The following is a 13690-nucleotide window of genomic DNA, read 5'->3' on the forward strand; positions in this document are numbered from 1 at the left end:
TTTTAATTTAGTATGCCCTGTAAAGTTGCCTTGACTGTTTGACTAGCAAATACTGCCATGCTGAGAAAGACCTGCCAGAGTCCCTCCCTCCCCTGCAGGGAATAAAACTACCAGACCAGAACTGCTGTAAAAAGACTTAAAGAATACACGCTACAAGAGAGACATTGGGCTAACCCTTAGACAGAGATGATAGACGGACAGACAGACAATTAGAAGAAAGAAAGAAAGGAAGAAAGAGAGAGAGAAAGAAAGGAAGGAAGGAAGGAAGGAAGGAAGGAAGGAAGGAAGAAAGGAGAGAGAAGGAGGGAGGGATGGAGGGAAGGAAGGAAGGGAAAGCGATGGATGGTGAATATCACCATCACAGAGAGATAGATGGTGACCCTTTTATAACAGTAGGGGGAAGTTCTGGCTCATATCTCATGTCTCATTTGTGCGCTGTCTATTTCTGAAGTGATAAGTGGGCATCTCACTATCTTGTTAAGTAGTACATTTAAAATTTTATTACATTTACTGAGTGTGTGTGTGTGTCTGGGTATGTCTGGGTGTGTGTGTCTGTGTGTGTCTGTGTGTCTGTATCTCTGTGCATGCATGTCTCTGTGTGTCTCTCTGTGTGTGCATGTGTCTGTATCTCTCTCTCTCTCTCTCTCTCTCTCTCTTTCTCTCTGTGTGTGTGTGTGTGTGTGTGTGTGTGTGTGTGTGTGTGTGTGTGTATCTCTGGCGTGTGGAAGTCAGAGGACAACTATCCAGAGTCAGTTCTGTCCACCTACCATGGGAGTCCCAGCTTGGTCTCTGTACACACTGAGCCATCACACACGCCCAGGTGGTAAATATTATAGCAATAGTTAGTTGTCCTTGAGACTAGCCATTTGGGGGAGGCTCCGTGCATGGGTCATGAGGAGTTCGGCTTTGAGTGTTTGATTGAGATGTCACAAGTCACTGGGCCAGACTCCAAAAGCTCAAAGTCTGTGATAATGTGTGAGCGATCTGCTTTAATTCTGGATAACATGTGAGCGATCTGCTTTAATTCTGGCCTCTCTGTCTCTCTCTACACAGATTCAACTGTTGTTTCTAGAGAAAGTTTCTGCGGCTGCTTTCTCACGAATCTCTGCTGAACTGTGCTCTGCATTCTACAGGCTTGTTTGCCAACAGGCTTGTCAAAGGAGCCAGTCCATGCTGAAAACTTGCTCTTCCTGTAGAACCCTCAGGTATTTAAAATGCTCCTTCAGCCTTCTTCTGCCCATGGAAGCTGCCTCCCCCCAGACTCAGGCAAGGCAAGGGACCCAGATACTTGTGGGTTATGATTACCTGTAACTTTGTGAAGACCTGTAGAACTGGCATCCCTGAGCCCTTAAAAATTGCGACTGTGAGAAACCTAGACCACGGGAAACTCCCAGGGATATACAAGGGTGACCCTAGCTAAGACTCCTAGCAATGGCGGATACGGAACCTGAACCAGCCACCTCCAGTGACCAGGCAAGGCTTCCAGTGGAAGGGACTGGGACACCAACCCAGCCACAAACCTTCACCATTCAATTTGTCCTGCCTACCAGATGTGCTGGGGGTAAAGATGACATAGAAATTGCGGCAGTGACCAGCTGATGCCTGGCCCAGATGGAGAGCCATGCAATGAGATGGAGCCACACTGCTGAGGGCCAGGACCCAGAGCCAGGATACTCTAGAGACCTAGGAAAGAACCAAACATGACCGGCAAAAAAAAAAAGTCAATGAAGTGATTCCTAATGATATTCTGCTATGCTCATAGATTGGTGCCTAACCTAACTGTCAACAGAGAGGCTTCATCCAGCAACTGATGGAAACAGATGCAGAGACCCACAGCCACACATTAGGCAGAACTGGGGGAACCCTGTGGAAGACGGGGAGGAAGGATTGTAGGAACCAGTGAGGTCAAGGGCACCACAAGAAAACTCACAGAATCAACTAACCTGGGCTCACTGGGCCTCACAGAGACTGAACCAGGGAGCCTGCGTGGGAACCTACCAAAGCCCTCTGCATAGATGTGACAGCTGTATAACTCGGTCCCCTCGTGGCACTCCTAACAGTGGGAGCGGAGGCTGTCTCTGATTCTGTTGCCTGCTTTTGGGACCCCTTCCTCCTACCAGATCGTCTCACCCAGCCTTAATAGGAGAAGAGGTGCCTGGTCTCTCTGCAACTTGATATACCATGGCTGGCTGACATCCATGGGAAGTCCGCCTGTATCTGAAGAGAAACGGAGGAGAAGTGGATGGGGGGTGGGGAGAGAGGAGGGAGGGGAAACTTTGGTTGGGATGTAAAAACAAAAAAAATAAACCAACAAAATTGGGACTGTGGATGAGAGCATTTCTGAGATTGCACACATCTGGAGGTAGTCTTCCTGCTTCTCTTTACTTCTGTCCCTTCTGACCCCCTCAGCCACAGTTTAGAATTTTTAGATCTATAGCACCACCTAGTGGTAAACAGAAGCCCTGGTGAGGAAAAGGTTCAGACTACATCTATCTCATAATTCTTTTTTTTAAATAAAAAATTTCAATTTTCAGGTGAATTATTCTATAAAATGGCCATATACAAGTGCATGATTACATTTAAAGGCACAATATAGGTCAAGATGTTAAAATTATATCTCGCAAGAAAACTCAATGGTTGAGAATGCTTGCAGAAGACCCAAATTTGGTTTCCAGCACCCACAGGGCAACGCATAACCACCTATAACTCCAGTTCCAGGGGGTCTAATGCCCTACTCTGTTCTCCACGTGCACAAGGCACTTAAAAAAACTAATATTTTGGGCTAGAGAGATGACTCAGTGGTTAAGAGCACTGGCTGCTCTTCCAGAGGTTCCAAGTTCAATTCTCAGTAACCACATAGTGGCTCACAACCTTCTATGATGAGATCTGGTGCCCTCTTCATATGTGCAGACATGTATTTGGGCAGAACACTGTACTCAAAATTAATAAATCTTATAAATAAATTAAAAACTGACATTTTGCACAGCATCCCTTATGAACCCAAGACTCCAACCTTAATAGTCATCACTAACAGATACTTTTTTCCCCCTTAAGCTATTAAGAAAGCTAGAGAGGCCAGGCGGTGGTGGCGCACGCCTTTAATCCCAGCACTTGGGAGGCAGAGCCAGGTGGATCTCTGTGAGTTCGAGGCCAGCCTGGTCTACCAAGTGAGTTCCAGGAAAGGTGCAAAGCTACACAGAGAAACCCTGTCTCGAAAAGCCAAAAAAGAAAAAAAAAAAAAAAAAAAAAAAAGAAGAAGGCTAGAGAGAGTTGGCCTCATGGCCAAGAGCACTTGCTTCTCTTATAGAAGGCTCAGATTTGTTTCCCTGTACCCACATGATGGCTCATGGTGCCCTTGAATTCAGTTCCAGGAGGTCTGCTGTCTTCTTCAGGATCTGAGAGCACCAGGCATTCACATGATGCACACACATACATGCACACAAAAATTTGCATGCATCAAACAAACTATTAAACGACTACGTAAGATAAAGGTATGTTTTATTTTACTAGCTAGACTGGCAGCCACAGAGCCCCCAAGATCCACTCATATCTACCCCCAAATTCCGGGCTATTCAGGATGTTTGTTGGATGGGGGTTGAGTGGGAGCTTTCCACTTCAGCTTTTCAGATTGAGTTGTTTCAAATATTTGAGACAAATTGTCATTTCCATCGGGTACTGTGAGTAATCACTAAGTTTTATAGCACTGATTGGGAGAGTAATAAGTTCAGAAAGCCTGTCTTACAGGTTTCATTTTTTTTTTTTTTTTTTTTTAAGTCTCAATTGGAGGCCTGTTTCGGGTGAGAAGGCATGGTGTCAACGTCACAGACACCGGGAGTCAGGTGAGACGCAAACAGCAGATGCTGCACCTTCTCACCCCCTCCCCCAAGAGGTGTCCAGACGGAGTGACCCGCAGCAGAGGCCTGGGGTAGAACGTTTACCTAGTAGACAGAAAGCCCAGGGTTTCCTTCCCTAGTAACACACACAAGGCAGGGGTTGGTGGGGGTGGGGGGGGGAAGAGTCTTAATTTGTAATTGTGTTGTTGACTCATTCCAATAGTCTCAACGTTCAGTAGAATATTTTTGAATGGAGGGATTTCTGATATTGGCTCCCTAAAATCACTAAAGATGGAGCTTTGGGGGTTCTGTTGCATCCTGTCTTAGTCAGTGTTCTATTACTGTGAAGAGACACCATGGCCATGGCAGCTTTTATAAAGGAAAGCATTTAATTGGGGTTCGCTTACAGTTTCAGAGGTTTAGTCCTTTCTCATCATGGCAGCATGCCGGCAGACATGGTGCTGGAGAAGTTGCTGAGAGTTCTACCTCTGGATCAGCAGGCAGCAGGAAGAGAGGGACTCTGGACTTCTAAAGAGCTTTTTGAAACCTCAGAGCCCACCCTAGGCGACACACTTCCTCCAACAAGGCCACGCCTCCTAATCCTTTCAAATAGCGCCACTCCCTGGTGACCAAGTATTCAAATCTTTGAGCCTGGGGGGGGGCATTCAAAACCACCAGGTATTTCTAATTCTTTGACAACAGCATCTCTCTGACAACAGGAGCAGTAAAACCCCCTTCTATGAAAGAGTGAGGGCCTGGTGAGGTTTCTCTCAGCCATACCCTTAGTTGGGACGCTGTGGCTGAGGTTGGCACGGTGTGGTATGGTGAGGATGGGATGGGGGCAGGTAGGAAATTACTGAAATGCACTTAGAATGAAGTGCCTAGCCGAGAAGAGAGAGGCAAGGGGGCTGTAGAGATCTTATAGGAGGAGCAAGGTTGGTTGTGACGTCGGAGTTGTGGGCAGGCGTTTAAGAGGCTTCCATTGTGACGCAAAGGAAAGAGAATGTGTGGACAGGCCCGGAGGGGGAATGACAGAATAAAGACCTGGTTGCTAGGACGGCGGAATAAATACCAGAAGCCTAGCAGAAGGGAGATGGAGCCCCAGCTCCTGTTCCCCCTTCCCAACCCCTCCCCCTACACCATCTGAGATGTCACCTTCTCCCTGAACACCATCTCCCTGGGCTCAGTCATTAACTCCGGTCCATAATTCCTGCTGGGTGTCATCTCCTCCACGACTCGTGACGGGACGAGACTGCCATCTGTCCTTCCTGGAATTTCCAAGGTTCTCTGCTTTCCTCAGCCCTGATGTCCGACTCTGACAGTGCAGCTGAGATGCCTGCCCAGCCTCAGACTCCTAACCCTACTCCTTGTGTTAATCAAGAGCCACCGAACCCTGGGATCACCATTTCCCTCCTTGAAATTGGATCACTGCCCCCTTTCTGCTGGAGTTCCCTCCCATCACCAAAGAATAGTATCCGTCCTCTAACAAGACCAAGGACGGTACAGAAATTTAGCAATCTCTTAAGAGACGTTAGAGATGTTCTTAAAAGTATAGCAGGCTTCGAAGAGCAGACTACAGAAGTCAGGGAGTCTTTTGACGATGCCAGTACTTCCAAGGATATGTCAGAACTTAAAGTCAGAGGTGTTGATAAGAGAAATAAAATGCGATTTAAAGATTTGATCTTTAATTTCGACGCAGAGAAAGAACAGAACACAAAGAAGCAGGAGACGATATGGAATAACCAGAGAGCTAAGAACATAATGCATACGTGTGCAAGGGATCTGTGCCATTCAGAAGGAAAGAGAGGCAGTGATGACATGCAGCTGAGCATGGAAAGAGACCGGTACGGATCCCTTCACCTCTGTGGGAAATACGGAAGAGGCAGGAACAACATGGAGCATCTATTGCAGGAAGCGGATCACTGGAGTACACAGCGTGACGAGCTCAGCGATGTAATGAAGTCGTACCCGGGATGCCAGAAAGAAAGGAGAGACTCTTTTGAAAACAATCACGTCTCTTTCCAGACCCAGTCCGACGAGGAGGAGCCGTCCTCCAAGCAGGAGCTGGAGGCGCAGGTGAAGAAGTTGAGCCACGACACCCACTCGCTGCACTTGATCGCAGCCCTGCTGCAGAATGAATGCCAGATCCTACAACAGAGGGTAGACATTCTCAGAGAGTTCCATCTCCACGAGGCGGGATCCCCGCACGAGAGGCCGCTGCTGCTCTACCACGTGTACGACAGGAAAAGTCCGAAGTCAGCGGAAGCAGACAGGATGGAAGGGAACAGACAGCCCGTGAGGGTGATAGAGGGCGGGATTCCTAGGAGAGAAAAGATCTTGCGGGGCTGCGATGCGTGTCTGAGCAAGAAGGCTCGGAACAACCGCTTCAACACCCGCGTGGCCAGAAAAACCCTCTTGGTGAAAAGGAGACCCGTTGGCAGCAGCTTCCGGTAAGAAACCATCAGAAGCAGAGCCAACTTCAGTCATAACTGTCATCAACCTAGGGTAGATCTTCTGATTCAACCAAGGAAGAGGCGTAGAATAAGAGGTGCACATATTGCCTCAGCAGTTAGAGGAGTTTGGACCTTAACCATTGTGTGAACGCCAACCAAGGGAAGAGTCAAATAAAAACAAGAACAAAAGGAAAGTGTGTTGTTTGTTCGATTGTTTTCTTCTTTTTCCCTTTACCCACACCCAGGGAGGAGAGCCCCAGAGGGAAAGGTAAGTACAATGATCTAATTGTGTTTTTTTTTTTTTTTATTCCGAGACAGGGTTTCTCTGTGTAACTCTGGCTGTCCTGAAACTCGCTCTGTAGACCAGATTGACCTTGAACTCAAGAGATTCTCCTGCCTCTGCCTCCCTCGTGTTGGGGTTAAAGGCGTGTGCCACCACCACCACCACCACCACCACCACCACCACCACCACCACCACCCGGCTTAATTGTGATATTTTATAGCTCATTTTCAAATTAGTGTTTACTTTTCCTATTGTGTTTGTATGGAATATGTTGGAGTTAAGGGAGAAAATAACTATTTTAAGGAAAACAGTAGTGTTAAACCACCCTAGGCAGTTGTCTCTTCATAAATCTAGCTCAGGTTCTACATCCTCTGCTGTTCCTCTTCTGCCCCTCAGCCTGTGCATGAGGGTACACAGGGCACCAGAAGCCTCTGGGAAGGACACCTCAACTTCTTTAGAAGGGTAGAGGTGTTTCCAGATTTTTAATTTTTGGTGCGAATAAAGTTCCCCTCATTCTTCTAAGTGGAGACAGGAGGCTCCCTGTTGGGAGAAACCAGCCCTCCAAGGAAGCAGGACCCCCTGCTGGGAGTAACAAGCCCCTCCTCTCTGCTCCAGCATAGACACAGCAGGTCACATTCTCTTCTCCCACTGAGCAAAGCCACCGGGCATCATGCACAGAGCAAACAGAAGATTGAGAGTTGAGTGAGCAGCCCCCCACCCCACCCCCAGTTCCTGGGTTCATGTATATTCTAAACCTGTGCGGGAGAAACTATCAACCAGACAAACAAAACAAAAAAAGCCCCTAGAAAGCGTGCTCTTTTGATAAAAAGCAAGAAAAGGGTTAGTGTGCCATGGTAGAGATTGCTGAAAAAACCTGTTTAGATACAGCTAAATTGCATGGGAAATACCATGTCTCTGCCCCCCCCCCCCATGACATCAGCAGATACTGAGTGGGAAGCCTAGACTGCGGCCTTGTCCCATGACAGTGAGGTGCAAAAGTCTAATAAGACAAATAAATAAATAATAAAAAAAATTAAAAAAGCCCAAACGAAGTCAAAAGGAGACAAAAAGTCTATAAAGATACACATTCGTTTTGTGTTGGCCAAACACTGAGCATGAGATATTCATTAATGGCCTCTTTAGATAAATGTCCGTCTTCCAGGTGCTTTTATATACATACTCCTTGAGTTTGGGGCTTTTACATGTAGCTAGTTATTTGTGACTTTTAAAAAATTGATTGCATATGATTTACTTTCTTTTCTTTAGGTTTTTGTTTTTTCTTGTTTTTAAAGAAGTGGGTGTACGTGCTTGTGTGCATATGTGTGTTTTATGTGTCTGTGTGTCATACGCGTATGGGTGCCCATGGGGGCTAAAAAGAGGGCATCATATCAGTCTTGGAGTTATGGACGGCCGTGAGCTACCCAGTCTGGGTGCTGGGACTCGCTCAGGACCTCTGGAATGGCAGCAGGCACTCAATCTCTGAGCCATTTCTCTATCCTCAATAAATACAGTCCAGCTGCATCCAAATGCTATCTATGATTTGTTTGCTTGTTTTAGACAGGGTCTCACTAAGTAGACCAGGCTGTCCTCAAACTCAAAGAGCTCCGTTTGCCTCTGCCACTCAAGTGCTGGGACTCAAAGTGTGGACCACCATGCCTGGCTTCCATGTTCTCTCTCTCTCCCTCCTTCTCTCTCTTTCCTTCCTTCCTTTTCTTTTTTTTATAACTTTTATTGAGTCTGTGGATTTCACATCATGCATTCCAATCCTACTTTTCTCCTTGCCCCCTCGAATCTGCCCCCCACCCTTTCAACACCCCCCTCAAAAAAAAAAAACCAAATTTAACAGAAAAACTAAAAACCAAACCAAACAAAAAACAAAATAATATAAAATAAGAGAAGAATCATGTCGCGGAAGCTGTAGTGTGGCCCGTTGAGGCACACACTCTACCCTTTAGTCCATTCATCTTTACTTGCAAATGTTCATTGCCCTGAGTCATTGGTCTGGCTCTAGGTCTTTGGCCTCTGCTACACCATGGACAATGGTCTGTCACTGGGGCTCCTCTTGGATATCCTGTTGTCCTGTGTTGTGGAGATCCTGCTGTTTTGGATCTGTAGGTTCATCCGCTTCACATGCTCCAACAGTTCATAGATTTGGTTGGGGTGGGCCATCTCATAGCCCTGGCTCTGGGCCTGGGTGGTAGCTGGGTTGGTCAGCCAGTCACCTGCTTTCCCTCATCGTCATCACTATGCCCCAGGGAGCTCTCCAGCACTGCCTTGGCTAGCTCAACCAAGGCAGCCTGCAGCAAGGAGCAGGGCCAGTTATCCTGTTCTTAGGTCCTCGGGTCCGGCTCACCCACACTCACACTACCAGGGCCGGCTCTACTGTTTTGCCCAGGCAAGGTGCAGGGCCCTCTCTCTCAATTGCTGTGGGGGGGGGGGCATATGGCAGGGGTCAGCTGTCCTGCTCTCATGCCCCTAGGGCTGGCTCACCTGTGCCCTTCACAACAGGTCAGCCCTAGTGTGCTCTCCAGATGAGGTGGTGAGGGGTGGGGCCATCTTTCCCCAGTGCAGGGGAGGGTGGGGAGGTGGGGAGGTGGGGAGGTGGGCAGGTGGGGAGGTGGTGGGCAGGTGGGGAGGTGGGGAGGTGGGCAGGTGGGCAGGTGGGCAGGTGGGGAGGTGGGGAGGTGGGCAGGTGGGGAGGTGGGCAGGTGGGGAGGTGGGCAGGTGGGCAGGTGAGGAGGTGGGGAGGTGGGCAGGTGGGCAGGTGGGCAGGTGGGCAGGTGGGCAGGTGGGCAGGTGGGGAGGTGGTGGGCAGGTGGGCAGGTGGGGAGGTGGTGGGCAGGTGGGCAGGTGGGGAGGTGGTGGGCAGGTGGGCAGTTGGGCAGGTGGGGAGGTGGTGGGCAGGTGGGCAGGTGGGAGGTGGTGGGCAGGTGGGCAGGTGGGGAGGTGGTGGGCAGGTGGGCAGGTGGGGAGGTGGTGGGCAGGTGGGCAGGTGGGCAGATGGGGAGGTGGGCAGGTCGGGAGGTGGTGGGCAGGTGGGCAGGTGGGCAGGTGGGCAGGTGGGCAGGTGGGGAGGTAGAGGAGACAGCTCTCCTCTGAGGGATGGAGCCAGCTCTCCTGCTGGGATATCCAGCCAGGGCCAGGGGCAGCTATCCCAAGGCCAGTGAAGGGCGGGGTTGGCAGCACAGCATGGTTCTAATGACACCCTGTGCTAACATGGGCCATGGACATTATCACAGACCCCAGGGGCAGCAAGACCACGGACCCAGACATGGCCCTAAGCAGGTCCTGGCCCTGACGTCTCCATGGCCACAGGTGACAGCACTGGCCATCCAGATCAGTATGGCCCCAGCAGTGGTATGGGCCTCAGAGATTGACATGGTCCCAGGTGGCTGACCAGACCCCGGTCCTCCGCACAGCTCTCAGTGGTAACAGGAGCCATGGACATCGACTCAGTCCCTGGCTGCTGAAGGGTCATGGACCTATACCTGGCCCTCAGAAGCAACCCTGGCCTGGATGACACCATGGCCCCAGGCGACAGTGCAGGCCACTCAGATCAGCATGGCCCTGGTGGCGGCATGGACCTCAGACACGCTCATGGCCACAGGCTGCAGCCCAGACCCCGGGCATCTATGTGGTCTTTGGTGGCAACATGGGCCAGGGACATCAACACAGACCCCAGCTGCGGTAGGACCATGGACTCAGACACCGTCCTCGGCAGCAGCCTGGGCCAAGATGTCACCATGGCCCCAGGCAGCAGCACAGGACACTCAGATTGGCATGGCCTCCACGGCAGCATGGCCCTTGGATACCAACATGACCCCGGGTGGCCGCCAAGGCTACAGGCCTCTGCACAGCCCTCAGTGGTGATAGGAGCCACAGCCATCAACACAGACCTCTCAGCTGCTTCAGGGTCTCTGACCTAAAGTAGCCTAGGACCGGACATCACCTTGGACTCAGGTGGCTAACAGGCCGTTCATGTCAGCCTGTTCCTCACCACCCTCACCTCTTCAGATCTGCCTCCCTCCTCAGCCCATGAACCCTTCTGCCTCTCTCCGATTTCCCCCACCCTATACTCGCTCACCATAATGGTTCCTGACCACCGGGCACCAAAGATCTTAGTTGGGTCACAGGTGGCTCTTGGTTGACTCTTGCCTTTCCCAGACATAGAGCATGGCACAGAGATGTTTTTCTTCTCTCCAGTACCTGGGCCTAGAGACCCTGTGTGGTGCTTGGTATGGCTGGGCCCTTGGTTGATTGTGCCCAGCCCCAACCCCAGACCAAGAAGTCCATGGGAACCATCTGTGTCCTTCACGGTTTCCTTTTTGAGACAAGGTCTCTAGCCTAGGCTAGCTTTGAACTCCCTATGTGGTCGAAGAAGACTTTGAACTTCTGACTCTCCTGATTCCACTGCCTGAGCACTGGGGTTGCAGTGTGTGTTGTCATACTTAGCTTATGTGGGCTTGGTGCATGCGAAGCAAACATCCTACCCACGGGGCTGCATCCCCGGGCCCACGATTTACCTTCGGTGCAAGGTTCTTGAAAGCGCTGCACTTTATGATTAGGGGTGGAAAGGAACAGTATGAAGCAATTCTTACCCGGGAAGCCCGAGAGACTCGAGTCACAAATGGGGGTTTTTGCCCAGTGTTCTAGTTCTCCAGAACTCTTTTTTTCCCCCCCCCGAGTTGAATTCTGTAGACTCTTAAGATCAGAAAGAGGTTAGATTAGAATTTCAAAGCAGAACTATGACTTAGAGAACAATGTGAACTTTCAAACGTGTCAGGGTTCCACAAGGGTGTGCTGGAGCCTACCGCCAAAGCGATGTTTGCGCCGCAGAGGAGTTCATTTTGCATGAGCCACGGAATAAGGCATCCTCTGCCATCTGTTTAACTGAGGAACCTTCAGAAATTCAAGCCACCAGTTTCCTTTACCATATGGATAAATTGGGGCCAGAGAGAAGGCTCAGCAGTTAAGAGCACTGGCAGCTCATCCAGAGAGAGGACCAGGGTTCAACTCCCAGCACCCACATGGCAGCTCACACGTGTTTGTAACTTCAGTTCCAGGGGACTGGCACCCTCACTCAGTCTTTTTAACCTATTAGATGGGGCTAACAGTAAGTAGACCTGGGTAGCACTCAGGTGAAGTTCTGATGCAGGTATGACGACTGGTCATGTGTTTTGGTAGAAAGCCAATGCTTTAAATTTACATAGTACATTGAATTGAAAAGCCTTAAGTTAATCAATGATGGCAATAGCCACTGTTTGGGGATGATCCAGGGCCAATCCCAATTGACGACTGTGTTTTATACAAGTATAAAACATGGACATACCTAGACAAACAAATTGCTTATTTAAAAATTTTTCTATTAAAGCAGACACTTAAGTGGGGAGCTGTAATTTGTGGCAATGAAATATTCCAAAATGTCTCTTCCATTCCAAGGGACTAGCTATTTGTAGTACCAGCTAGTTTGTAGAGAAAATGGATCTGGGTGGCACTCATCCAACTTTTGCTGGACTTCACAGCCAACGTTAATAATAAACCTTGAAATGACTTAAGCCTTACGAATGCGATCCTACTGTGTACCCAGCCTGTGTGTTTAACCTACCTCTAAGAGAACAATGTGACAGCCAGCCTTACTTGCTTTGGATTTCCTATGTAATCAACTTTTACAGCCTAAGCTAATGCACAGCTGTAATCTTAAATTATGCGCTCTCCATGCCCCTGGCCCATAAGTAATACATGTGTATCATTTGATGAAAGCGGTAAATACAGAGGTTAAAAGCAACCTTCTAAAATCTACCAAATGTGATGAATGCAACATTTATGGATATCGGTTGGTAAACAACCATGTCTGTAGTACCATTTGTTATCTGGGTCGGCTGGGATCAGTTGGAGTCAGTGAGTTGTAAAACTCTGTTAAAGATTTATGTAAAGTATCCCATTCCTTCCCCCATGTGATACTTTCTGTGCTGTTCAATAAAGACAGAGCAAAGATCTTGGAGAGGGACAGACACACAGAAGACACAGACATGGACAGATTCACAGGACAGCCTCTCGGGCAGGCACAGATTCGGACTCAAGCAACAAAGGACAGAAGATGCAGGGACCATGAAGTAGAGAATTCAAATCTGGACTTGCTCTTGGTTCAATGACGAGGGGGAGTGCTTGAATTCTTCTTCCTTAGGCTGACACTGATGCATTATTGGTGACTTGGAGTTAATCATCTGTTTGTTTTATCCATATGACAACCCATGTTTTCTCTTTTCGTTTGAACTTATTTTTGAGCCATTGATGTAGGCAATCTGAGTTTAGTTATTTGTGTGTTTTTTGTTCATCCAAAAGATGTTTCTAATCTCATAGATCATTTTAATATGGCTTTGTATAGATTTTTTTTGAGCCTAAACTCATGAATATCAGTTACTAAACTGATATTCTTAGGAAGAAAATAGATAATACAATATTTAATCATTCTGACGCTCTTTTCTTTTCTGAGAGAAAGAGAGAGAGAGAGAGAGAGAGAGAGAGAGAGAGAGAGAGAGAGAGAGAGAGAATAACTCAGTAAAGTGTTCTGCCATAAGCATGAGGCCCTGGGTTCAATCCCAAGCACTCACATAAAAATCTAGGCCTGATGGCAGAGACATGCGTGTAACCTCAGCGCTGAGGAAGCAGAGGCAGTCAGATTCCTGGAGCTTGCCGGTGAGCCAGCCTAGCCTAACCAGAAAACCGCAGGGCCCAGTGAGAGACTCTGCCTCAACAATAAGGCTCCTGAAAATGGAGAGCCAAGACTGGCCTCTGACCTCCACACACATGCACAGCATACACATGTACCTGCACACCTGGACACACACACGTGCACATGCACAATAAAAGAGTGTGATTTTTTTATGGGATTGCATGGTGGGTGTAGGGATATGTTCACTTGTGTGTGCTTGTGTAGGGGCCAGGGGTTGACGTTAGCTATCTCTATGCAGTCTACCTTAGTTTTTGAGACAATGCCTCGTCACTGAACTAGAAGCTCACCGTTTTTGCTTAGACTGGTTGCTGGAAAGCCCTCAGGATCTGCCTGTCTCCACTCCCTCAGCAGCAGGATTACAGATGCACACCATCAGGCCCAGCCTGAG

The 13690-nt window shown here is 48.8% G+C and overlaps 1 protein-coding gene across 1 annotated transcript; it reads left to right on the plus strand.

The window, feature by feature from the left end:
* Positions 1–4882: 4882 nt before the first annotated feature.
* Spz1 (spermatogenic leucine zipper 1) lies at positions 4883–6480 on the plus strand. Its single transcript, XM_028855985.2, has one exon. The coding sequence runs from the start codon at positions 5139–5141 to the stop codon at positions 6285–6287; it is 1149 nt and encodes a 382-aa protein (XP_028711818.1). The 5' UTR covers positions 4883–5138; the 3' UTR covers positions 6288–6480.
* The last annotated feature ends 7210 nt before the right edge of the window (positions 6481–13690 follow it).

The sequence above is a fragment of the Peromyscus leucopus genome, chromosome 11 (assembly GCF_004664715.2).
Source record: "Peromyscus leucopus breed LL Stock chromosome 11, UCI_PerLeu_2.1, whole genome shotgun sequence".
Lineage (NCBI taxonomy): Eukaryota > Metazoa > Chordata > Mammalia > Rodentia > Cricetidae > Peromyscus > Peromyscus leucopus.

What these genes read in the sequence shown, in the direction of transcription:
- Spz1 (XM_028855985.2), top strand. Translation starts at nt 5,139, where the DNA reads ATGTCCGACTCTGACAGTGCAGCTGAGATGCCTGCCCAGCCTCAGACT.